This window comes from Phacochoerus africanus, chromosome 9, assembly GCF_016906955.1.
Source record: "Phacochoerus africanus isolate WHEZ1 chromosome 9, ROS_Pafr_v1, whole genome shotgun sequence".
In the NCBI taxonomy this organism is placed as follows: Eukaryota; Metazoa; Chordata; class Mammalia; order Artiodactyla; family Suidae; genus Phacochoerus; species Phacochoerus africanus.
The window spans coordinates 21,398,809-21,422,741 of record NC_062552.1 but is presented as its reverse complement, the minus strand read 5'-3'; the positions used below and the strand labels follow the sequence as shown (position 1 = coordinate 21,422,741).

The window sequence follows — 23,933 nt, the reverse complement described above, 5'->3', positions numbered from 1 at the left end:
AGATATTATTAACAACTCTCAGAGTTCCCATCGTGGCGCAGTGGTTAACGAATCCGACTAGGATCCATGAGGTTGCGGGTTCGATCCCTGGCCTTGCTCAGTGGGTTAAGGATCTAGCGTTGCCGTGAGCTGTGGTGTAGGCTGCAGACACGGCTCAGATCCCGCATTGCTGTGGCTCTGGCATAGGCTGACAGCTACAGGTCTGATTAGTTCCCCTAGCCTGGGAACCTTCATATGCCGTGGGAGTGGCCCTAGAAAAGGCAAAAAAAAAAGGATAAAAATAATAAAAAAAATAAAAATTCTCAGCACAGTGATTTGAGGCTTTTAATATAGCACTCTTGCACATTTTATTACATTTATTATTGTGTTTATTATTAGAATATTGATAGTTTTCTTGCTATTGTGAATGACAAAAAATTGTCTATTTTTACTGGTATAGATGAATACAACATATATTTGAATATGGGGTTTTGTATCCTGTAAATTTGTTGTTTAAAAGAGCATTATTTTAATCTGACAACTAGTATCATTATAAGAAGAGGAAATTTGGGTACATAAAGAGACACCAGAGAAAAGCATGCATAAAGCAAAGGCCATGTGAGGATACTTCAAGAAGGTGGCTATCTGTAATCTAAGGAAGAGGTCTTTGGAGAAACCAAACTTGTTGACACCTTGATCTTGGACTTCCAGCTTCCAGAACTGTGACAAAATTAATTTCTATTGTTTAAGCCACTCAATCTATGGGAATTACCGACATTTTGTTATGGCAATCATCTACATATTGCCTTTCCATCCTCTGTCCTTTATAGCTATCAGTCATTTTCTTCTATTTCATTTGTCTTTTTCTTTTGAATCATTCAGCTTTAAAAGAATATCCTATACATAACCTAGTCACTTTTTCGTAGCATCAATTCAGTTCTCCATTATGAATAATGCTCCTGCATTTAAATACTCTTTGCTATATGTTTTAATTCCTTTTCATCTGATGTCTTTATTTTAGCCTGTTCTTTCACAGCTTTCATTTGTTTCATTTAGGCAATCTACTTAGAATACCAAATTGTTGCCAGAAATTTTCTGGTTCTCGCAGTAGGTTTTTTCTGAAATCTGCTTCTAGATATCGTCCCTTTCCTTTTACTGTAACTTTGTTTTTCATATACTTAGTGTTGGGATTCCAAGTTTAGTGTTTTGTCAGCCAGTAGTCTGTGACTTGACCTTAACCCCGCTATACAAATATGGAGATGCACAGAAGTACAGTAAAGTGCTTGGGCCACACATTTAAAAGTATAGAAACCTATCGACATCTTTCGGATATTTTTCTGCCAAAGACACTTCGACAGACTGGAGTTGGGTTTCATTCATAGCTATGTGTGGGCTGAAGTAAGCATACACCGTGCACTACAGCGGTCAAAACATGGGAAGCCCACCTCACAGTTTAAAGTGAAGGTTACGACCCATTTGAGAGTCATGAAAGCAATATAATGGGTCACGACCAGAATTTTTTAAACAAGTAAGTATAATATCAAATACAAGGTAGGGCAGGTAATACAGGAAAGTATTGCATTATGAAATAATTGTTTGTGTTTTAAAATTATATACGTGTATAAATGTGTACTCTTATAATCACTCTGGTCACACATGCTTGAGAGTCACCTCTCCAACGAACACTTTCAACTCAGAGACCAAGGAACAAACGACTGAAGGGCAGAACACCAGGCCCTGCTCAAAGGGCTCTTACTCTTTGGCTGAGGCCTCTGGGAAATGGAGTTTAGCGTCCTAGAGCATGCTGGGAATCGTAGTCCTGCGTGTCCGCGGGGCGTGACCTAACGCTGGCGGGCGGGGGCGGGGTTCTTTCCTCACGACCGGAAGTGGCCGTTGAAGCCGGCTGTAGGAGTGAAAAGAGGGGGGGAGACCTGATGCTTCGGCTCCCTTCACTAGGTTTGGTGATTGTCTCAGAGCTTCCGGGCGGGGGATAGGAGTGTGTGGCAGGCTCTAGAGGGAGGGAAGCCCAGGTATCACTATGGCAACCGCCGGTCCTCCGGCCGCGTGACGTCACTCCTCTCTTCGCTTGAAGCGGCCTCTGTGGGAGAGAGCTGGGGCGTCCTAGAAGGGGCGCCCATCGCCTCCTTCAGAGTGGGGCTGTTCCGCTCCGATCCCTGGGAGGGCTTTGTTCTTTTGTTCCGGCCTAGGAGGAAGGACCAGAGCCGGGCCCCGCCCTGTTGTCCATTTTCCAGCTTTTCCGCCCTGCAACAGGTGTGTCTTCCTGAGCCCGCGGGGGTGTGAGCCCGCAAGTGTGCACGGAGGTAACCGTCCGGGTAGGTGGGCGCTTCTGGCCAGATTCTAGGATAGGCGACAGGGGTTTTGGAATCTGGGGGTGAACCTGCGTACTCGATCTCCATTCTGTTTTTGTTCAGCCGGAATGCCACATGCCTCTTTAATGCTCTCTCTGGTCGCTTCTCTTTTCCAAGGACCTCTTGGCCGCTCTTCAAAACTCTTGAGTTGTGATTGTATGACAGTTGCTGCTGACCTCATCCTGTGTCTTTTAGGGTAGCCAACTTCAGCGGGCGTAAGGGCTCATCCTCCTGCTGAACATCTGGGCTCCAGACTGAGGACCCAGCTTGAGAAACCCTGGTGTCCTGATTCCAAGAGGAAGGGAATGAGCGCTTGAGATGGAAGGTAATGGGGAAGACTTGGGGGAGAGTGGGATGATGGAGGCAAAACAGCAGGCACGGCTTGAAAATTAAACACTTGGCAGAGCTGGAAGTAGTGGAAGGAAGGGACCTTATGTATATAAGGACGGAGAAAAGAAACAATTACATCATAGGGAGAGACTTACTTATATTATAGGGGGAAACTTGAAGGAAGAGTTAATTCTGCCTGACTTTGGGATTGGGGAATGAAAAGAAGTAATGATTCAGAATGTCTGTGATCCTCACATAACCTCTGTTTATTAAAAATTAGAATGATAATGTTGCAGTCAGGAAATGTCTTGGTACTCATCTCTTAGTGCAAGAATCAGTTCTGAAATATCCCTGGCAGATGGCCATCTGTTAAGCCTATGCCTGAACAAGTGTGGTGTTAAACAGCATTTTGGGTGCAGACTATTCCCTTGTGGGGTCTTTCGATTTTTAGTTCCTTATATTAGGCACAGTTGTCTTTCTCTGTAATTTCTGTGTTGATTTATCTCTTAGTCCTCAAAAGCAAGAAACTGCTGGCTCTTTAACATTGTTGCCCTTCAGATATGTGAATTCAGCTGTTAAAACTCCTACTCACAAATTCTGTTTCTTTTCCAAACAAAATCGCCTCAATTCCCTTGATGAGTCTTCATGTGATATATCTGGTCCTCTTCCCTAAAAACTCTCCTGCGTGATGGCATGCTTCTTAAAATGCATTGCCTAAAACTAAACATAGTTCTTTAGGTATATTTTGAAAATTTTTGATATGGATTATATTTCTGCTGTTTAGCATCAAATTTATTTGCTTTTTAAAAATTAAGCAAATGAGTTCCCATTATGGCTCAGGGGTTAACTAATCCAACTAGTATCCATGAGGATGCAGGTTCAATCCCTGACCTTGCTCAGTGGGTTAAGGATCCAACGTTGCCCATAGCCGTTGGCATAGGTCGCAGACGAGGCTCGGATCTCAGATTGCTGTGTCTGTGGCAGAGACTAGTGGCTGCAGCTCCAATTCGACTCCTAGCCTGGGAACTTCCGTATGCCACTGGTGCAGCCCTAAAAAGACTAAATAAATAAATAAAAGTAAAAATTAAGCAATAATATGCTGTTAGCCCTAGATCTTTTTTACATAAAATATGGTGAACTAGGTTTGTGTCATCCTTGTATAATAGAATTGTTTTTATCCTTAATGTTGGGACTTCACATTTATGAGTGTTCAGTTTTTTTTGGCCAAATGTTCCAGTTTATCAGAATAATTAAGAATATTAATTTGGTTATTCAGTGTTTTAACTGTCCTTTCCAGCTTTATGTCTCCAGCATATTTAATGAATATTCCTCCTATTTCTTCCTACCTGTCATTGAACAGGTCATGATAAGGACAGAGCCCTGTGATATATCACTATAGACTTAGGGTTTGGTTAAACCTGTTATCATACAGTCTTTTTGTTGGATTTGTTTAATATCATTAGAAGCCTTAACATTATTTATATTATTTATTAAGTTTGAGCTATACTTTATTTGCCCTCAGTTCCTTTTTTCTAAAAGTTCAAAGAATCTCTATTTTATTTATGGCAAATGTATGTGTATCTACAATTATCTTAAAACAAAAAGTATAATGAAAAAAATAGCTCTTTCATTATATTACCAATGAACGATTCAAAGTTATGATAAAAATAATAGGTCTATAATAACATCCAATATGTGAAACAGGAATATAAACCAACACAAACACTCAGGCTCTGTATACTGAAAGCTATAAAACATTGCTGAGAAAAAATTTTCCACCTTTATTGAGATATAATTGACCCTAACATTGTGTAAGTTGTCTGTTACGATTATTTGATACACCTATATATTGCAAAATCATTACCACAATATGGTTAGTTAACACATCTGTTACCACATATATTTGCTTTTTTATGTGTGTGCATGTGATGAGAATATGTGAGATTTATTCTCTTAGCAGCTTTCAAGTGTATAATACAGTATTGTCAGCTACAGTTACCATGCGGTACATTAGATCTCCAGAACTTTTTTATAGCTGAAAGTTTGTACCCTTTAAACAACATCTCCCCATTTCTTCCACTCTACAGCCCCTGGAAACCATCATTTTACTCTTTGTTTCTGGGTCTGGCCTTTTTAGATTCCACGTATGAGGGAGATCATGCAGTATTTGTCTTCCTTTTTTCTTATTTCACTTAGCATAATGCCTTCAGAGTCTATCTGTGTTGTCCTAAATGACAGGATTTCCTTCTGTTTTATGGCTGAATAATATTGCATTGTACGTATGTGTATGTATGTGTATATTCCCACTGTTGGTGGGAATGTAAATTGGTATACTCCTATAAAACACAATATGGAGATTCCTTAAGAAATTAAATATAGAGCTACCACCTGATCTAGCAGTCCCACTTCTGGGTATGTATCCAAAGGAAATGACATCACTATCTCAGAGAGAGTTTTCTCTTTTTTTTTGTTTTTTTGTCTTTTTGCCATTTCTTGGGCCGCTCCCTCGGCATATGGAGTTTCCCAGGCTAGGGGTCTAATTGGAGCTATAGCTGCCAGCCTACACCAGAGCCACGGCAACTCGGGATCCAAGCCACATCTGCAACCTACACCACAGCTCACAGCAACACCGGATCGTTAACCCACTGAGCAAGGGCAGGGATCGAACCCGCAACCTCATGGTTCCTAGTGGGATTCGTTAACCACTGCGCCTAGTGGGATTCGTTAACCACTGCGCCTTTTGATTTTTTTTTTTTTTTTTCAGAGAGAGATCTTTATACCCATGTTCACTGCAGCATTATTTGTAGTAGCCAAGACATGGAAGCAACCTAAGTATCCATCAGTGGATAAATGGATTAAAAAAAAAATGTGGTATATACACATAAATTTCCATTGTTGCTATACCAATTTACATTCCCACCAACAGTGGGACAAAGGTTACCTTTTTTCTACATGTTCACCAACACTTATCTCTTGTCTTTTTGATAGTATTCATTCTAATACATCTGAGGTGATATCTCATTGTGGTTTTGATTTGCATTTCCCCGATGATTAGTGATATCAAGGACCTTTTCATTTATATTGGCCATTTGTATGTCTTTAGAAAAATGTTTATTCAAGTTCTCTGCCCAATTTTAAATTGGATTATTTGTTTTTATGCTGTTGAGTTGTATGAGTTCCTTATATACTTTGGATATTAATCCCTTATATATGATTTGCAAATAATTCCTCCCATTTCATAGCTTTTCATTTTTTTATGCTTTATTTTGCTGGGCAGAAGCTTTTTAGTTTGACATAGTCCCACTTGTTGATTTTTCCCTTTGTTGCTTGTGCTTTTGGTGTCATATTGAAAAGATCTTTGCCAAGACCAGTGTAAAGGAGGTTTTTCTTTCTGTCTTCTAGGAGTTTTACAGTTTTAGGTCTTGTTTAAATCTTCAACGATCCATTTCAAGTTAATTTTCATGATTAGTGCAAGATAAGAATTCACTTTTCTTCTTTTGAATGTGATAATCCAATTTTCTTACTGCCATTTGTTGAAGAGACTGTCTTTTCTCCATTAAATATTTTTGGCTCCCTTGTCTAATACTAGTTGATCATAAATAGGGGGCTTTATTTCTGGGCTCTCAGGTCTGTTCCATTGGTCCTTGTGTCTCTTTTTATGATAATACCATATTGTTTTGAAATCAGGAAGTATGATGCCTCCAGTTTTGTTCTTTGTCAGGATTGCTTTGACTTTTTGAGGTCTTTTGTGGTTCCACACAAATTTTGGAATTATTTTTTCTATTTCCGTGAAAAGTACCATTGGAATTTTGATAGGGATTGCATTTAATCTAGATGACTTTGAGTAGAGTGGACATTTTAACAATATAAATTTTTCTTATCCATGAACCCAGGATGTCTTTCCATTTATTTGAGTCTCCTTCAAATTCTTTCATCAGTGTCTTACAGTTTTCATTCCACAGACCTTTCACCCCCTTGATTAAATTTATTTCTAAGTTTTTTTATTGTTTCTGATGTTGTTCTAAATGGGGTTATTTTCTTTATTTCCTTTGCAGATATTTCCTTTTTGGTGTATAGAAACACCACTGATGCAGTCACCTCCTTCAGTCTTTAACTGATTGGCTTTGGGAGAGAAATACCCTCCATCAGCATTTCTGCTAGGGATTCTGAAGTTTTTTGAGATCTTTTATGGATATGTCTGCTCCATACTTTTTGTTCTAGATTCTTTTTTTTTTTTGTCTTTTTTGTTGTTGTTGTTGTTGCTATTTCTTGGGCCGCTCCCACGGCATATGGAGGTTCCCAGGCTAGGGGTCGAATCGGAGCTGTAGCCACCGGCCTACCCCAGAGCCACAGCAACGAGGGATCCGAGCCATGTCTGCAACCTACACCACAGCTCACGGCAACGCCGGATCGTTAACCCACTGAGCAAGGGCAGGGACTGAACCCGCAACCTCATGGTTCCTAGTTGGATTCGTTAACCACTGCACCACGACAGGAACTCCTTGTTCTAAATTCTTAAGATTCTGTGCCTTCTCTTAATCCTGCAGAGCCAGGCTGGGTGCTGCCAGCTTCCCATTTGCTTTCCCTTGGCAAGGCTGAACAGTCGGGTTTTAGTGCTTTCTCCAAATCATGCACAGTCAGGCTAGCTTTCTGCGGGTGTTCACTATCTATAGTAAGCTCTAGAAAAGCTTACTTTCACCACCAATAGGGTATGCACAAGAAGATGACCACGAGGTGGGGGGAGGGTTTGTACATTAGGTGCAAGGAGCATTGCATGTGCCCATGGGCCAGTTGGGGGGATCCACATGTGAAGCACGCCCAGTGGTCCTTTGGCAGGCTTCCTTATGGAGTCTGTGAACTGGTTAGTAGGATCCATGTCCCTTTGATATGCCGTCTGAAAGCCCTGACTGCTATTCTCCCAGCTGCTGTCTTATCCCTGTTCACTTAGGACACCTCAATATTCTGGATGATGTGAGAAAGAAGTGGGTCTCTTTGGTGGTGTCCCACATTGCTTGGGAAGCTGCGTGCTCACATGCTTTCACTTTTTCCCATGAGAGAAATCTCAGGTCAACAAGGCCTTCTTGGCACTGAATTCTGCCTCCCTGGAAGAGGGGTAATGCAGGTAAAGTAAACTCTTTCTCTTATCCTCTTCAATGCATCCATCTTGGATTTTTTTCCCCCTGCTCCAGTGGTATGCTGGAACTTCTCTTCTAGACTCTTGGACTTCCACAAAGACACTCTCATCCATGGGTCATTGTCTAAATTAGTATTCTTTGTGGGTGAAGATAGTAGAAAATTCTTATTCTACCCCGTTGATGACATCACTTCTTCCCTTCTCAGCTCTTTGCCCCTTGTGTCTTTTATAAATATTCTTTTTAATTCTAAGTTCATCAGAATTAAATCAACCAAAGTGGCTTCATTTTTTTTTTCCTTTTTCTTTCTCTTGGAGTTTTTTTACAATTGTATAGTTAGGATGAACTTTCATGAGCCTCTGTCCCTTGAAGTCATGGTAGTGCTTGCAACACTGAGCATTTACTATTGCTGGGCACATAGTTGATTTCTATAGCTGTTACTGTTGTTGGTTTTATTGGTTTCTGTTACTTTGTTTTGTTTCTTTTTTGTTTTTGTTTTGTTTTTTGTCTTTTTAGGGCTGCACCAGTGGCATATGGAGGTTCCCAAGCTAGGGGTCTGTTCGGAGCTATAGCCGCCAGCCTGTGCCACAGCCACAGCAATGTGGGATCCGAGTTGTGTCTTGGACCTACACCACAGCTCACAGCAATGCTGGATCCTTAACCCACGAAGTGAGGCCAGGAATCGAACCCGCGTCCTCACAGATGCTAATCAGGTTGGTTAACTGCTGAGCCACAACGGGAACTCCTGGTTTCTGTTACTTTGAATCAAAGCATCTTACCTAAGACATTTCTCTTGATGCAGTTAAAGTCTTGGATACGTATCTGTCTATATACATTTCCTTTTATTCTTAAAAACTCCAACTAACACCTTCATTTTTTTCTCAAGATTTCTTTTACAAAACAAATTTCCATTACTGGTCAAAGCTAAGTATAGAATAATAGTTCCTTTTATGGCTACCTCTACATTCTGGGAATTGGACTTTCCTGTCAACCATTACTCTGAATAGACCTTGCCAAGAGCAAAGTTTGTTTTTGGTTTGTTTATCGATGTGTAAGTTACTACATTAAGTACACAAATCAAGTGTACCACTTGATTAATACTTATATTTATGTACCAGTATAACCACCACCCACACTAAGATATGGAATGTATCTAATGCCCCAGAGGTCTCTTGCATGCCTGCTAAGTCAGTCACCCTCCAGAAGTAACCACTATTCTAACTTCCATCACCATAGATCTGTTAGATTTTTTTGTTTGTTTTTTGTTTTTTAGGGCAGCACCTACCACATACAGAAGTTCCCAGGCTAGGGGTCAAATCAGAGCTGCAGTTGCAGCCACAGACACAGCCACAGCAATGCCAGATCCAAGCTGCATCTGTGACCTATGCTGCAGCTTGTGGCAATACCGGATCCTTAAAACACTGAGCGAGGCCAGAGATCAAACCCTCATCCTCGCCACAATGGCAACTCGCTGTTTGGTCTGGTTTTGAACTTAATATACAGGCTCACCTCAGAGATGTGAGTTCAGTCCTAGACCACCTCAATAAGTCAGATATAAAGTAAACTGAATCACGTGAATTCTTGGTTTCCCAGTGCATGTAAAAGTTATGCTTTCAGTATACTGTAGTTTATTAAGTATGCAGTAGCTTTATGTGTAAAAAAAAAAGTATATACCTTAATCTAAAAATACTTTATTGCTAAAAAATACTAACCATCATCTGAGCCTTTAGCAAGATATAGTTGTAGCATCAAAAATTATTGATCACAGATTACCATAACAAATATAGTAATAATGAAAAGTTTGAAATATTGTAGGAATTACCGAAATGGGACCCAGAGACATGAAGTGAGTAAATGCTATTGGAAAAATGGTGCTGATAGACTGGGTGGACATAGCATTGCCACAAGACTTCAATTTATAAAACACACAGAATTTGCAAAGTGCAAATGAAGTGAAGCACAATAAAATGACGTTTGCCTGCAAATGTCTTCATAACAGTATGTATTCTTTTGTGTTAGGCTTATTTTGCTAAATATTGTTTAAGAGATACATCCATGTTAGGTAAAGCAATAGCTCATTCTTTTATATTGCATAGTAATAGTCTGTTGTATGAATGTATCACAGTTTATCCATTCTGCTGAAAGACATTTGGATTGTTTCAGGTTTGGGGATATTATAAATAAATCTGTTATGAACAGTCTTGTACAAGTCTTGGTGGACATAACTCCTCATTTCTCTGGGTATATTTATAGGGGTGGAATTGCTGAGTCATAGGGCTGACATATGTATAGCTTTAGTATATACTGCCAAACAATTTTTCTAAATGGTTGGTAAATTTATACCTCCACAGCACTGTACAGAAGTTCCTGTTTCTCTGTATTCTTGCCAGTAGTTAGTAGTGACCATGTCGATTTAATTTTAGACATTCTGGTAGGTAGGTGGTAGAGATAAGTGTATGTTGTTGTGGCCGTTAATTTGCATTAATAGCTAAGTTTCAAAGGGCATGGGAAGACTTTTGGAAAGTAATTTTATATAGCAGAAAAGGCAACAGAAATATTTTGCCTCACTTAATGAAGAACAATGTAGATTGAGTTGTATGATCCATATGATTGTAAGTATCTAGGGACAGAATTGTGAATCTTAAAAGTAATGCTTTACTTCCTAAGCCTACAGATGAGAGTACCAGGGTACTAATCAGCAGTTACTTTGTTTCATTTTTTGGATTTTGAGAAGGAAATGGCATAGTTCCTGCTATTTTAATATAGAAAAAAAACAAGTGGATTTTACAGATTGCTGAGAGCAGCTAATTTGAACGGAATTCATTGTGGTTTCTTTTTCCTCCCCTAGATCTGTCCTCTCCAGAGTCTGCCCTTCTCCAAGGGGGACGTACTTCACTCCCATCAGCTAGTTTTCAGGTAAGTTGGGATTTCCTGAAATGGCATTGCACTCCTTAAAGTGGGATTATGTATTCTTTTGCTGTGGGGTATGTTGATCTAACCAATGTTGGCAATTCATTCTGGGCTCCTATCTCTCAGCGACCTTCCTAGCTCTGCCTCTCCAGCTTAACTAATATATTCATCACTTAACTTCTTGCTTATATCTCGGTATAGATCTTTTTTTTTTTTTTTTTTGCTTTTCAGGGCCATACATGTGGCATATGGAAGTTCCCAGGCTATGGGTCCAATCGAAGCTACAACTGCTGGCCTTCACTGCAGCCACAGGAACGCAAGATCTGAGCCAAGTCTGTGACCTACCCCACAGGTCATGGCAATGCCAGATCCTTAACCCACTGAGTGGGGCCAGGGATCGAACCTGCATATGCATGGATCCTAGTTGGATTCGTTACTGCTGAGCCACGATGGTATAATTTTCTTGGGCATTAAGAACTTCCTTAAGATTTCTTTTACTGAAGTTTCTTGGTGATGAATTCTTTCAGGTTTTTATGTCTGAAAAGGTATTTTGCCTTTGTTTTTCAATTCTAGTTTAACAGTTTTTCTTCTTTTTATTATTTAATAGCATTGCTCCATTGTCTTCTTGCTTGCATTGTTTCCAACAAAAAGCTACTGTCATTTTTACCTTTGTTTCTTTATGTTTCTTTTTTCCTCTGGATACTTGTAAGATTTTCTTTATCACGAGATTTTTTTTGTTTGTTTTTGTTTTTTTCCTTCTATTTTCTTCTTTTTTTAATCATGAGATTTGAGGTAACTGATGTGTATTGGTATAGTTTTCTTTGTTTTCCTTGTGCTTGCAGTTTATTGCATTTCTTGGATCTGTGGGTTTATAATTTTCACCAAGCTTGGAAAATAAGGAGCTTATTATTTCTTCAAATTTTTTTTCTTCTCCTTTCTCCTCTTTTTCCCCCAAATTCCAATTTCACATATGTTGGGCCACTTGAAGTTGTCCTGTAGCTCCCAGATGCTATTTCTTTTTTAAAATTATTTTTTCCTTATCTGGCCATTTTTATTAGTTTCTATTTTTGTGTCTTTGTATTTGCTAATCTTTTTTTTCATTGACTAAGCTGTTAATACTATTCAGTGTATTTTTCATTTCAGAATATTCTCATCTTTAGCTCTAGATGTTCTGTTTGGGTCTTTCAAAATTATCTTCCGTGTCTCTACTTAATGTATGAACGTATAGAATACAGTCATAACTTTAATTGTTCTTGTCTGCTAATTCTAGCATGTATGTCAGTTCTGGTTTGATTTCAGTGGATTGATTTTTTTTTTCTCGTTATGCTGTGTTTTTTCTCATATATGGTATTTTCCTGCTTCTTTGCATGTCTGATAGTCTTTGATTGTTGCATGTCTGATAGTCTTTGATTGAAAGCCAGACAATGTGAATTTTATCTTATTGAATTCTGCATACTTTTCTATTCTTGTAATATTCTTGAGCCTTTTTATGGGATGCAGTTATTTGAAATAATGTATCCCTTTTTTGTCTTGCTTTAAGATTTGTTTGGTGAACCTAGAGCAGCATTTAATCTAAGGCCATTTATTCCCCCACTACTGAGGCAGGATCTTTTTGATCATTCTACCCAGCGCTTAATGAGTTTTCCAATTTGACTGATGGGGAGAGACTCTGTTTTCAGCTCTTTTAGTGTACTGGTGCTGTTCCCTTAAATCCTTTGGATGATTCTTTCCCTTCTTCTTTTTTTTTCTTTTGTCTTTTTGTTGTTGTTGTTGCTATTTCTTGGGCCGCTCCCGCAGCATATGGAGGTTCCCAGGCTAGGGGTTGAATCGGAGCTGTAGCCACCAGCCTACCCCAGAGCCACAGCAACGCAGGATCCGAGCGTTGCGCCTGCAACCTACACCACAGCTCACAGCAACGCCGGATCGTTAACCCACTGAGCAAGGGCAGGGACCGAACCCACAACCTCATGGTTCCTAGTCGGATTCGTTAACCACTGCGCCACGAACGGGAACTCCTCTTTCCCTTCTTCTTATAGTCTCTTCACACCCATGATTGATTCGTACTTTGCTGAATACTTGGTGGGAACTTCTGCATTCTCCTTGCTTCTTTCCTGTATTGCTCTCTTTCCTACAGTATTCTGTCCTGTGAACTTTAGTCAACTTGACTTTTCCAAACTCTCTTCAGTTCCCCATCCCTGTATCTCTGCCTGGAAACTCTAAAGGCAGTAAGCTAGAGCAGTTATAGGGCTCACCTCATTTGTTCCTTGGGATCCTGTTCTTTGTTATCTGAGATTCAGTGCCTTGGAAACTGTTATTTCATACATTTTGTCTGGAATTTTTTTGGTATTTAATGCAGGAGGGTAAATCCAATCCTTATTAATCCCATCTTGGCCACAACTTGATCCTTTTGAGATTTGTTTTTGAAAAGCTTTGTTAGGGCTGATCTAGCATAGCCTTACTCTAGGACTGTGTTTCCTGGGAGCCTACGACCACACTTTATTTGATTCAGTGATTTGCTAGAATGACTCTACTAAAATGACTCTCCCCGCCCAGTAGCATTAACTCAGCGATAAAGATTATTACAACAAAGGATACAAAACAGGATTGAAAGCAAAAAAGATACTCATAAGTAGAATTCAAAGAAATCAAGTATAGGAGTTCCCATTGTGGTACAGTGGTTAGCGAATCCAACTGGGAACCATGAGGTTGCGGGTTTGATCCCTGGCCTTGCTCAGTGGGTTAAGGATCTAGCGTTGCCGTGAGCTGTGGCGTAGGTCGCAGACGCAGCTCGGATCCTGTGTTGCTGTAGCTCTGGCATAGGCCGGTGGCTACAGCTCCGATTGGACTCCTAGCCTGGGAACCCCCACATGCCGCGGGAGCAGCCCTAGAAAAGGCAAAAAGACTAAAAAAAAAGAGAAAAGAAAAGAAAAAAGAAATCAAATATAGACTTCCAAGTCTTCCCTCTGTGATGATCACACAGATGCACTTTCTCTCTAGCTGTTGTCCCCAGAGACATGAGAAATGTCTGCTTGAGTCTTGCTGCACAGATTTCTTGAAGGTAGCTGCTCACATTGACATGTACTCACTATTGACTAGCCGTGGTGCAGACCTCACACTAGGCACCATGTGTGCATCATAAATCTTTATATGTACTTTAAACAATGCTGACAGTCTGGTACATCCTGCCAGTTCTCCAAGCACACAATAACATCGTCAATCGGTGACTGTATAAACAGCTTTCAGAGCTTGTTTAAGGTTCAGAAACATGGATCCAAGTGTCCCTAGAGATTAGCAAGGATCAAGCAAACCAGACTTGCTGCTTTAACTCTTTCTTCACAGGCTAAACTTGCTGTGCTACTAAAGCATGCTGGAACTGTTTATGGGAGCTGATTGTGCATATCTCTTCTTAACTTTGGGTTCAGTTATGCCGTGTTGGTGACTTGATATTGCCTGTGGTAGTTGTATTAACACCAGGTTTTCGGAGTTCCTCCTCTGTATATCTCCCTTCTCTCCAGTATCTGTCCTGCAAATTCTCTGCCTCCTTAGTCCTGAGCTGCCGCCTTTGGCTCCTTTATTCAGTAAGACCACTGGGCTTTGCTTGGGTTCTGCCTCCCTGCTCTGTAGTCTGGAGATACCTCCAGACAGGAAACTAACTGAATGGACAGTGGGTCTCATTTGATTGTCTCCCTTCTCTCAGGGTCGTAGTTCTGTTCTTTGAAGTACAAAAACAAGTATTTATAGTTTATAAACTTTATAGTTTATAAGCCTATAAGCTTTGTAAGTTTATAGTCTGTAAGCTTTATAGTTTACACTGGGAGAGCTTGTCCAGTTACTCTGTTTTGGTTAGAAGTCCCAATAATTCACTTATCCATTTTAAAATAAAATTAACTGACCCAGTTTCAAATACATAGTAAATAAAGAAAAAGGAAGTTCCCCTGCATTGTCTCCAAGTCCTACTAAACAGTCCTACTGATAATATTTGATAGTGTTGATTTTTTTACCTTTTTCTCTGTGCATTTACCTATACATGTTCCTATTCATAAAAATAAAAATGGGATAATATCATGTATGTTGTTATAACTACAATAAATATTTTCTAATCAATACATGTCAAGATCCTTTTTTTCTTTTTGCCATACCTGCAACATGTGGAAGTTCTCTGGGTCAGGGATCAAACCCACACCACATCATTAACCAGAGCCACAGCAGTGACAATGCCGGATCCTTAACCTACTGAGCCACCAGGGAACTCTGAGATACTTTATTTTTAAAATGGCTATGTAAACTGCTTTAGTATAGTTGTACCATAAATTCTTTAACCACTGTCCTATTAATGGACATTTAAGTTTGCTTTTTTTTTTTCCTCGCAAACAGTGTTGTGAGGATATTTTTATGTCTATTTATTTTTCACAATGATTTTTACTTTTTCTATTATAGTTGGTTACATATGTCTTTATAGCCTGAAGTGTTTCTAAAGAGTAAATTCCTACAAGGTATAAAACTGGATTGAATAATATATGCATTTAAACTTTTGATAGATCCTGGCAGAGTGTCCCTCAGATGGATTGCATTATTGTTCTGTTCCCACTGTACATGTGAGCACTTTCAGCAGTGTTCCCCAATCTGAAATCTCATTGTTCTATTATGTGTTTCATGAAGAAGAGCATCTTTTCATGGTTTATTAATGATGCCTTGGGTGAGTTGCCTATTTGAGTTGTTGGCCTTTTTTTTGTTATTATTGTGTGTTATTTATCTTTTATCTTTTTTGTCAAGTATTTGTAGGAACTCAAAGTATTTCATTTTGTTTATGGTTTTCTTCAGAAGTTTTACATTTTTATGTGGTTGTATCTGTCAGTCTCTTTCTTTGTCTTATAATTTTTGCCTTCCACATAGCAAGCTTATAAAACTATTTTTCTGCCTTTTAATTGTACTATTATTTTTACTTTCTCTTTAAAATTTAGTCTTAATCCAGCAGATATTTTTGTATATGCCATTAAATAAGGAACTCACCTTAATTTTTTTTCTCAAATAGACAGTCATTTTTTAATGCAGCCATTTTGTGAAAAATCCTGCTTTTTAAAACTAATTTGAAAGTTGCTTAATCCTATTTAGTTTTTATAAACATGGCTGTATTTGGGGATTTTCTGTTTTGTTTCCTTGAGTTTTATTCCATGCTAGACCACTCTGTTTGTTGTTGTTGGCCACAGCATGTGGAAGTTCCTGGGCAGGAATCAGATCTGTGCCACAGCTGTGGCAAGGCTGGGTCCTTAACCGCTAGGCCATCAGGGAACTCCTAGACCACTCTGTTTTAATTTATCTTGATCTTTCAGTATATTTTGATATATTGCTTAGTATATTTTGAAGTGTGGGAGGGTAAGTCTCCTCTCCAAATTCTTTTTTTTGGGGGGGGAGAGGATCTTTCTGTCTTTTTTGGGCCTCACCTGAGGCATATGGAAGTTCCCAGGCTAGGGGTCTAATCGGAGCTATAGCTGCTGGCCTGAACCACAGCCACAGCAATGCCAGACCGAGCCACACCACAGCTCACACCAATGCTGGATCCTTGACCCCCTGAGCGAGGCCAGGGATCAAACACGAAACCTCATGGTTCCTAGTCAGATTTGTTCCCGCTGCGCCACGATGGGAACTCCTTTCTTTTTTTTGCTTTTTAGGGCTGTACTGCTGGCGTATGGAGGTTCCCAGGCTAGTAGGAGCTATAGCTGCGGGCCTACACCACAGCAACATAGCATCCGAGGCGCATCTGTGACCTACAGCACAGCTCACAGCAATGCCAGATCTTTAACCCACAAGCGAGGCCAGGGATCCAATCTGCAACCTCATGGTTCCTAGTTGGATTTGTTTCCACTGCGCTAGGATGGGAACTCCCCAAATTCTTTCAAAAACATTTTTGGCTATTCCTACACATTGTAGGTAGTAATGTTGGTAGGTAGATATACTCTTAGTACTTTGTAGGTATGCTTTAATGCTTGATATGTCTTTAAACATAGAGACGATGATGATGATGATGAAGATCAATAACAACAACAATAGCCACCATTGGCTGAACATGTTATTTGCTAGACCCTCAATTTAGTGTTTAATGTTGAACAGTTCTCACTTAATTCTTGCAATAATCCTATGCGTTGGGTTCTATTTTTATAATCATTTTACAAAAGAGGAAATAGCAATATCATTTTTCAGATAGCCCATAGCATGCCTTACTTCTGTCAGTATTGCTAACTTTACTCCTTTTCTAGGTAAATGCTTTATGGCTAAGCAGAAATTTGTTTGGTGTTCCAGGAATCAGTGACCTTCAAGGATGTAATAGTGGACTTCACACAGGAAGAATGGAAACAGCTGGATCCTGTACAGAGAGACTTATTCAGGGATGTGACACTGGAAAATTACACACATCTGGTCTCGATTGGTAAGGATGGCTTCTCTGAGTTAACTGGGGATGTGGAGAAGGAGGGTTCTCTTGTGCTTAGGTGAGTTTTGCCTTTAAGTTAGAACAAAGATTCCTAAATTTTGAAAGGTTCTGAAAAGGTTTCTGCTCTCTAGCAAGTAGAATGACAAACTTATAATTTTGCCGAACCCAGATCAGTTCTCAAGTTATACCACATCTGGGAAGGTGTAACATTGAAGCTTATTTACTCCCATCTGATTTATCTACATATCCTTTCCTCTAAAGACAAAGTGGTGAGACTGAACTCTGTTATGGCGCTTTTCTCTTACTGCAGAGAAATAACTTTTCTTTTTACTCTCCATGAGCAGGACTCCAAGTTTCCAAACCTGATGTGATTTCCCAGTTAGAGCAAGGGACGGAGCCATGGATAGTGGAGCCCAGCATTCCAGTAGGTACCTTTGGAGGTAAGTAATGGATATCAGCCGATGAGCATAATTAAATTATTAACTCTGACCAGCAGCCTGATGAGAGGATTTTATATCTGAAATGTAGATGTACTTGCTTCTCTTTAGTCTCCTGTGGAGAAATGGGAAGACATCTGGCCTCTTAGGTTTTGTCAAAACACTAAATGTCTCCATATGTGTTTAATTTTTACACTCCTTTCAAAGGACATATCCTTCCCAGTTTTTTCTAAAGGCAGCTTCTTGTCATGGAATCTGGATTCTGTCCTTTCCCAACCTCTTTTGCAGTCCTGATTTCATAATTATCACCCCACTTTTCAGCCCTCACAGTTTTCTTTTGGGATCTAAAGACTCCATCCCCAGGACCTTCAAACAGAAATAGGCAACCTAAATTTCTAAATACTTTTACTCAACACTATCCATTTTGCCTTTTTGCTTTCCCAGCCAAACTCTGCAAAAGTGGGAGTTCCATACCTGTAGCCTTCACTTTTTTTTTTACTCACCTATTCCTGTGTTAATCTCACTATCACTTTATTGGCCAACCCTTGAAATTATGAATAACTTAGTTGTTAACCATCAACTTCCAAACTGTACAGAGAGACTTTTTCTAAGATCTGATGCTGAAAAAAATATATAAATATATAAATTTAGTCACTCTAGCTAAGTAATATATCTCCAGATTCAATGAGCTAGGAGTAGGAGTCCTTTTTTATGGGGAGAAAAAAAAAAAAATGCATGCCATGTTCAAATTTAGGAAGTGCTGGATTAGCTAAAATTTTAGCAAGTTTCTTACTGGAGGACCACTCAGAGAATTTTTTTTATATGTAGTTGGGCATTATGAATTTCCAACAGGGTTGCACAGAATGTAACTTTTCTCTCTCCCATCCTCCTAACTGCAATTCCTTTCTTTTAATACTACACCTTTAATATCTTTCTCTCAGAAGATAGTTTCATGGAACACAATTGAGGAAACTTTTTTAAAAAAAATAATAGCTTTATTAACTTGTGCTTACAGTTTGTTACATTTTGGAAAAAAAAACAAGTTGTCAGGTTTTATTACAGATTTAAAAGTTTTTAAAAAAGTTAACTTGAACAGATAGAAAACAATTTAAAAATATTTAAGTGTGTATTGGTAAATCCTTGACTCCCCAAAAGATGCTTTAGTCATAATCAAAGAGACACTTATTTAGATAAAAAAAATAATAAAGAACTCATGTTGCATAGTTAATATAAATAGCTCCAATGATCTGGTCAGTAGGCAGAAGTCAATCATTTGAAATATTAAGCTCCATTCTTTTGTTTATTTTTTTATTGCTGGAATATGACCCGATGATGGTAGTTTTGGTAAACTAGCCCTTGGATCTGCCCTCATCTTCACTTGGAGCAGACTTATTCTTAGCTGGTAACATGTCTACTTTTATCTCCATAAAAATAAGTTACAGTTTTCTATGCGTCTATAGAGGTAATTGAAGTTGTGACGCTACCTACATTGAGGTGGCCATTAGCCCGGGGCTTTGTCTGCATCATTTTCCTATCCTATTTAATGCTATCCTCTCTAAGCTATCTTGGCAATTTAGCCTCTGCCAAACTGTGATTGTACTCTGTTATATATTCTGTTTCACTAGTCTATCTTGTCCTTTTGCAGCCTGGATGTCAGCACCCTTTATCACCTCTCCATGCACAGAGGTGTTGGAATACTGTGGTCAGTGCCCATAGATTTGGCATGTAGTAAAGTAAGAATGCATTAGGAATGGTTCCTGCAGTAGGGATGGTTCTGTTGAGTATGGCCTTCTGGAATTTTCTCCAGTCCTTCATTCGTTGTCCCACCCCTAATATTCTGGTAACTCTGTTGGTTAGTGCATGGACAATATGACAGTGTGGATAATGTTGGTCACAGTCTGTTGTATGTTTATTGCTTGCACCTGGAACTCCAAGTGGGCTAGAAATCAGCCATTTCCACACTCTGCCTTCAACAGCATCTGACTCCATGGTCTCCATACCTTTCACTACGAAGTACTTCCAGGAGGTATTCTTTTTTTCTTTTTTCTTTTTTTTCCATATGCTGAACCTGTGGCATATGGAAATTCCCAGTCTAGGGGTCAAATCGGAGCTGCAGCTGCTGGCCAACACCACAGCCACAGTCATGCCATATCCAAGCCAGATCTGCGAACTACAGCACAGCTGACGGCAATGCCGGATCCTAAACCCACTGAGTGAGGCCAGAGACCAAACCCACATCCTCATGGATACTAGCTACATTCATTACCACTGAGCAACAACAGGAACTACCCAGGAGGTATTCTTTAGGGCTCTCTGCTGTACAAATATATCCTTCTTAGTGTCATTTTTGTTGATGAGAACATATCCTTTTTTTTTTTTTTTTTTTTTTACTTTTGTATTTTGTCCTTTTAGGGCCTCACCTGAGGCATATGGAGGTTCCCAGGCTAGGGGTCTAATTGGAGCTGTTGCTGCAGGCCTATGCCAGAGATTGGCTGTTCCCCAAAACTTCTGTTGCATTGATCTTCTTGTCCCTGCTGGAGAAGTACTGCTGTTAGGAGGCTGCCTACGCTTATGTATGCTTATGTGTGCTTTACCATTACCCATGGTACCAGGTATGGAGAGGATGGTAGGCAGCTCTGGGTCTCTGCCTTGTCCTTCATGCTTGCAGTGAAAGTGACGGTGATAGTGACCAGGCTGGCATCACAGGAGATTTAGTTCTCTGAGGGTCTGCTGTACTTTCACACTACCAGTGGAACCAAAGAAATGCTGTTTAAACACAGCCTTTTTTTCTTTACTGAATCTGCCAGCATTGACTAGATTACCCTGTCATCTTTCTTCTCAGCACAGGACAAACTATCCCAGAGCAGACAATAGAGCAGTGTAACTCACTTTTCTGTTTTTTTTCTTATATTCTTTTGTTTGCTAAAAAACAGCTTTCTTTCATTAGTATATTTTATTTGCCCCATTACTCTAAATACTTTCAAGGATCTTCCTCTCTCTCTGCTCTTTTTTTTCACATACATTCTTATGACCGTAGCTCTTCTTTTCTTTCCTCTTTTGAGCTGATACTTTCTATCCTATATTTGAACGTTTTAGTTATTCTGCCACTTTTGTCACCTTCCATCCCCACAAACATCATTATGGTCTGCTCTTCCATTTCTCTTCCTAATTCTTAAAATGCCTAGAGTTGCACTTGTCACCTTCCTCCACCTAAATTATTTCCTCTACTATTTACAACTTTCTCATTTCTAGCAGTGATATAGCTCTTCCTGCAGTGTTCCAGGTTAAAAACCATGGAGCTTTAGTCATGTCTTCTTTTTGTCTTGTCTTGAAATCATAGTTCTTAGATTTTTGTTTTGCTGTTCATTGGCAAGGAATCCCAGTTCAGATTGCCTCCTTTAGATTCAGTCCATCTCTGCCTCCTCTTAACTATCTCTATGATCACTTTCTAAATTTATTATCGTCTTAAGTGGAGTTCCCTTACTGGTTCTTAGAGATTATGTATGGAAATGAATTAGACATTCTCTTGCTACTCTCATATTTTGCTTACTGTTATTGCTTTCCGAATTTCTCCCCAAATAATAGAGCTATATATGAAAATCCTCAGAATTTCCTGTGGGCTTTATTTTTAATTTCATTAGGTCATTTCCAGAACAAAATTATTTCTTCTTCCCAATTCAGAGAATTCCAACATTTTCTTTTTCTTTCAGACTGGGAGACAAGACCAGAAAATAGCTTATCAGTCCTAGAGCTGGACATTTGTGAAGAAGAGCCATCTCTAGAGGCATTAGTAGAAAAGCACAAAAGGGATGATCCTTGGAGTTCCAACTTCTTAGAAACTTGGGAATCTGAAGGCAGTCTAGAAAGGCAGCAGGCAAATGAACAGACACTGTCACAGGAAATAAAAATAACAGAAAAGACAATACCTACTTTGGAGAAAGACCATGTAAATAATGACTTTGAGAAAAACATCAATAAGAGTTCAGACCTTTCAACACAAAAAGAAATATCTCCAGAAGAGACCTCTACTAAAACGAGTGTCAAACAGAATTTAAACCGCGTTAAAAAAGAGAAATTGTGTAAGTGCAATGAATGTGGGAAAGCTTTTAGTTATTGTTCAGCTCTTATCCGCCACCAGAGAACACATACTGGAGAAAAACCCTACAAATGCAATGAATGTGAAAAAGCCTTCAGCCGGAGCGAAAACCTTATTAACCATCAAAGAATTCATACTGGAGATAAACCATACAAATGTGATCAGTGTGGAAAAGGCTTCATTGAGGGTCCATCTCTTACTCAACATCAAAGAATTCACACTGGAGAAAAACCTTATAAATGTGATGAATGTGGGAAAGCCTTTAGTCAGAGGACCCATCTTGTTCAGCATCAGAGAATTCACACTGGTGAGAAACCATATACTTGTAATGAGTGTGGAAAGGCCTTTAGCCAGAGAGGCCACTTTATGGAACATCAGAAAATTCATACAGGAGAAAAACCTTTTAAATGTGATGAATGTGATAAAACCTTTACCAGGAGCACACACCTTACTCAACATCAAAAAATTCACACTGGAGAGAAAACCTATAAATGTAACGAATGTGGGAAGGCTTTCAATGGGCCCTCGACATTTATACGTCATCATATGATTCATACTGGTGAAAAGCCATATGAATGCAATGAATGTGGGAAAGCCTTTAGTCAGCACTCAAACCTCACTCAACATCAGAAAACACACACTGGGGAGAAACCTTATGATTGTGCTGAATGTGGGAAATCCTTTAGTTACTGGTCATCCCTTGCTCAACATCTAAAAATTCATACTGGAGAAAAGCCTTACAAGTGCAACGAATGTGGGAAGGCCTTCAGTTACTGCTCATCCCTTACTCAACATCGGAGAATTCACACCAGAGAAAAGCCCTTTGAATGCAGTGAGTGTGGAAAGGCTTTCAGTTATCTCTCAAACCTTAATCAACATCAGAAGACTCATACCCAAGAGAAAGCTTATGAATGTAAGGAATGTGGGAAAGCCTTTATTCGGAGTTCATCTCTTGCTAAACATGAAAGAATTCACACTGGTGAGAAGCCTTATCAGTGTCATGAATGTGGGAAAACCTTCAGTTATGGCTCATCCCTTATTCAGCACAGGAAAATACATACTGGAGAAAGACCTTACAAGTGTAATGAATGTGGGCGAGCCTTCAACCAGAACATACACCTTACACAACATAAGAGAATTCACACAGGAGCAAAGCCTTATGAGTGTGCTGAGTGTGGCAAAGCCTTTCGACATTGTTCCTCTCTTGCTCAGCATCAAAAAACTCACACAGAAGAAAAACCCTACCAATGTAATAAGTGTGAAAAGGCTTTTAGCCAGAGTTCCCATCTGGCTCAGCATCAACGAATTCACACTGGAGAGAAGCCCTATAAGTGCAATGAATGTGACAAAGCCTTTAGCCGGAGCACTCATCTGACTGAACATCAGAATACTCACACTGGGGAGAAACCTTACAACTGTAATGAATGCAGGAAGACTTTCAGCCAGAGCACTTACCTCATTCAGCATCAGAGAATTCATTCAGGAGAGAAGCCTTTTGGATGTAACGATTGTGGAAAAGCCTTTAGATATCGTTCTGCTCTCAGTAAACATCAGCGGTTGCACCCTGGTATATGACTTCTAGGAACATCATAAACACAGGGATACATTTACTCCAGTTTGTCCTTTTGTTCCAGGAGAATCAGGATGGATTGAGAAACTCCTAAAATATTTTTACACTTCACTGCCATTCTCTGGAATGGAAGGTACATTGGGCTGAAGTAATCCAATTATATTGTTAAGCAACTTTGTGATGTTGACAAACTTAGCCATTCTAAGCTTCGGTTTCCTCTGTGAATGAGGGAATTGAAGTAGGTGATTTCAGAGGTCGTTTGGAGTTTTATATTCAGTTTTTGTATATCTACAATATATTCTTGAGTAGGATTATTATATATCAGCATTTTGCTAGGTTCCATTCCAGAGTGTATGTATTTATGCATGTTTTGCCAATAGAAAGCACCTGTGTTTAAGTAACTAGACTGGAGATCTATTATGCTCCTATTCTAACACATTTAAGTTGTTTAAGTAACTGGTTCCTAATAAAAAGAATTGTAAAATACCCTCAAATTAGTAATTCAGGAGAATATAATAGCTTAACTCAGTGCAAATATTAAACCTTCCTATTGTTTTCTCTCCTATTATGTTTTAACGTTCTAGAAGTTTATCACAACTACAGAGACCCTCTTATACAGTTTAACACTTGTGTTATTTAACCCTAGTTACATATGGAATCACTGCAGGAACTTTATAACATTC

General features: G+C 39.3%; 1 protein-coding gene across 6 annotated transcripts; it reads left to right on the top strand.

Moving 5' to 3' along the window:
- Positions 1–1,851: 1,851 nt before the first annotated feature.
- ZNF184 (zinc finger protein 184) lies at positions 1,852–23,736 on the top strand. 6 transcript variants are annotated; one of them, XM_047796836.1, is made up of 6 exons: positions 1,852–2,250; positions 2,544–2,673; positions 10,659–10,726; positions 17,018–17,144; positions 17,492–17,587; positions 21,295–23,736. In XM_047796836.1, the coding sequence occupies exons 2-6, from the start codon at positions 2,667–2,669 to the stop codon at positions 23,253–23,255; spliced, it is 2,259 nt and encodes a 752-aa protein (XP_047652792.1). In that variant the 5' UTR covers positions 1,852–2,250; positions 2,544–2,666; the 3' UTR covers positions 23,256–23,736. The 6 variants fall into 6 exon arrangements, with proteins under 6 accessions (XP_047652792.1, XP_047652790.1, XP_047652789.1 ...); XM_047796834.1 differs by having other exon boundaries at positions 1,852–2,312; XM_047796838.1 differs by having other exon boundaries at positions 1,856–1,935.
- Positions 23,737–23,933: the final 197 nt, after the last annotated feature.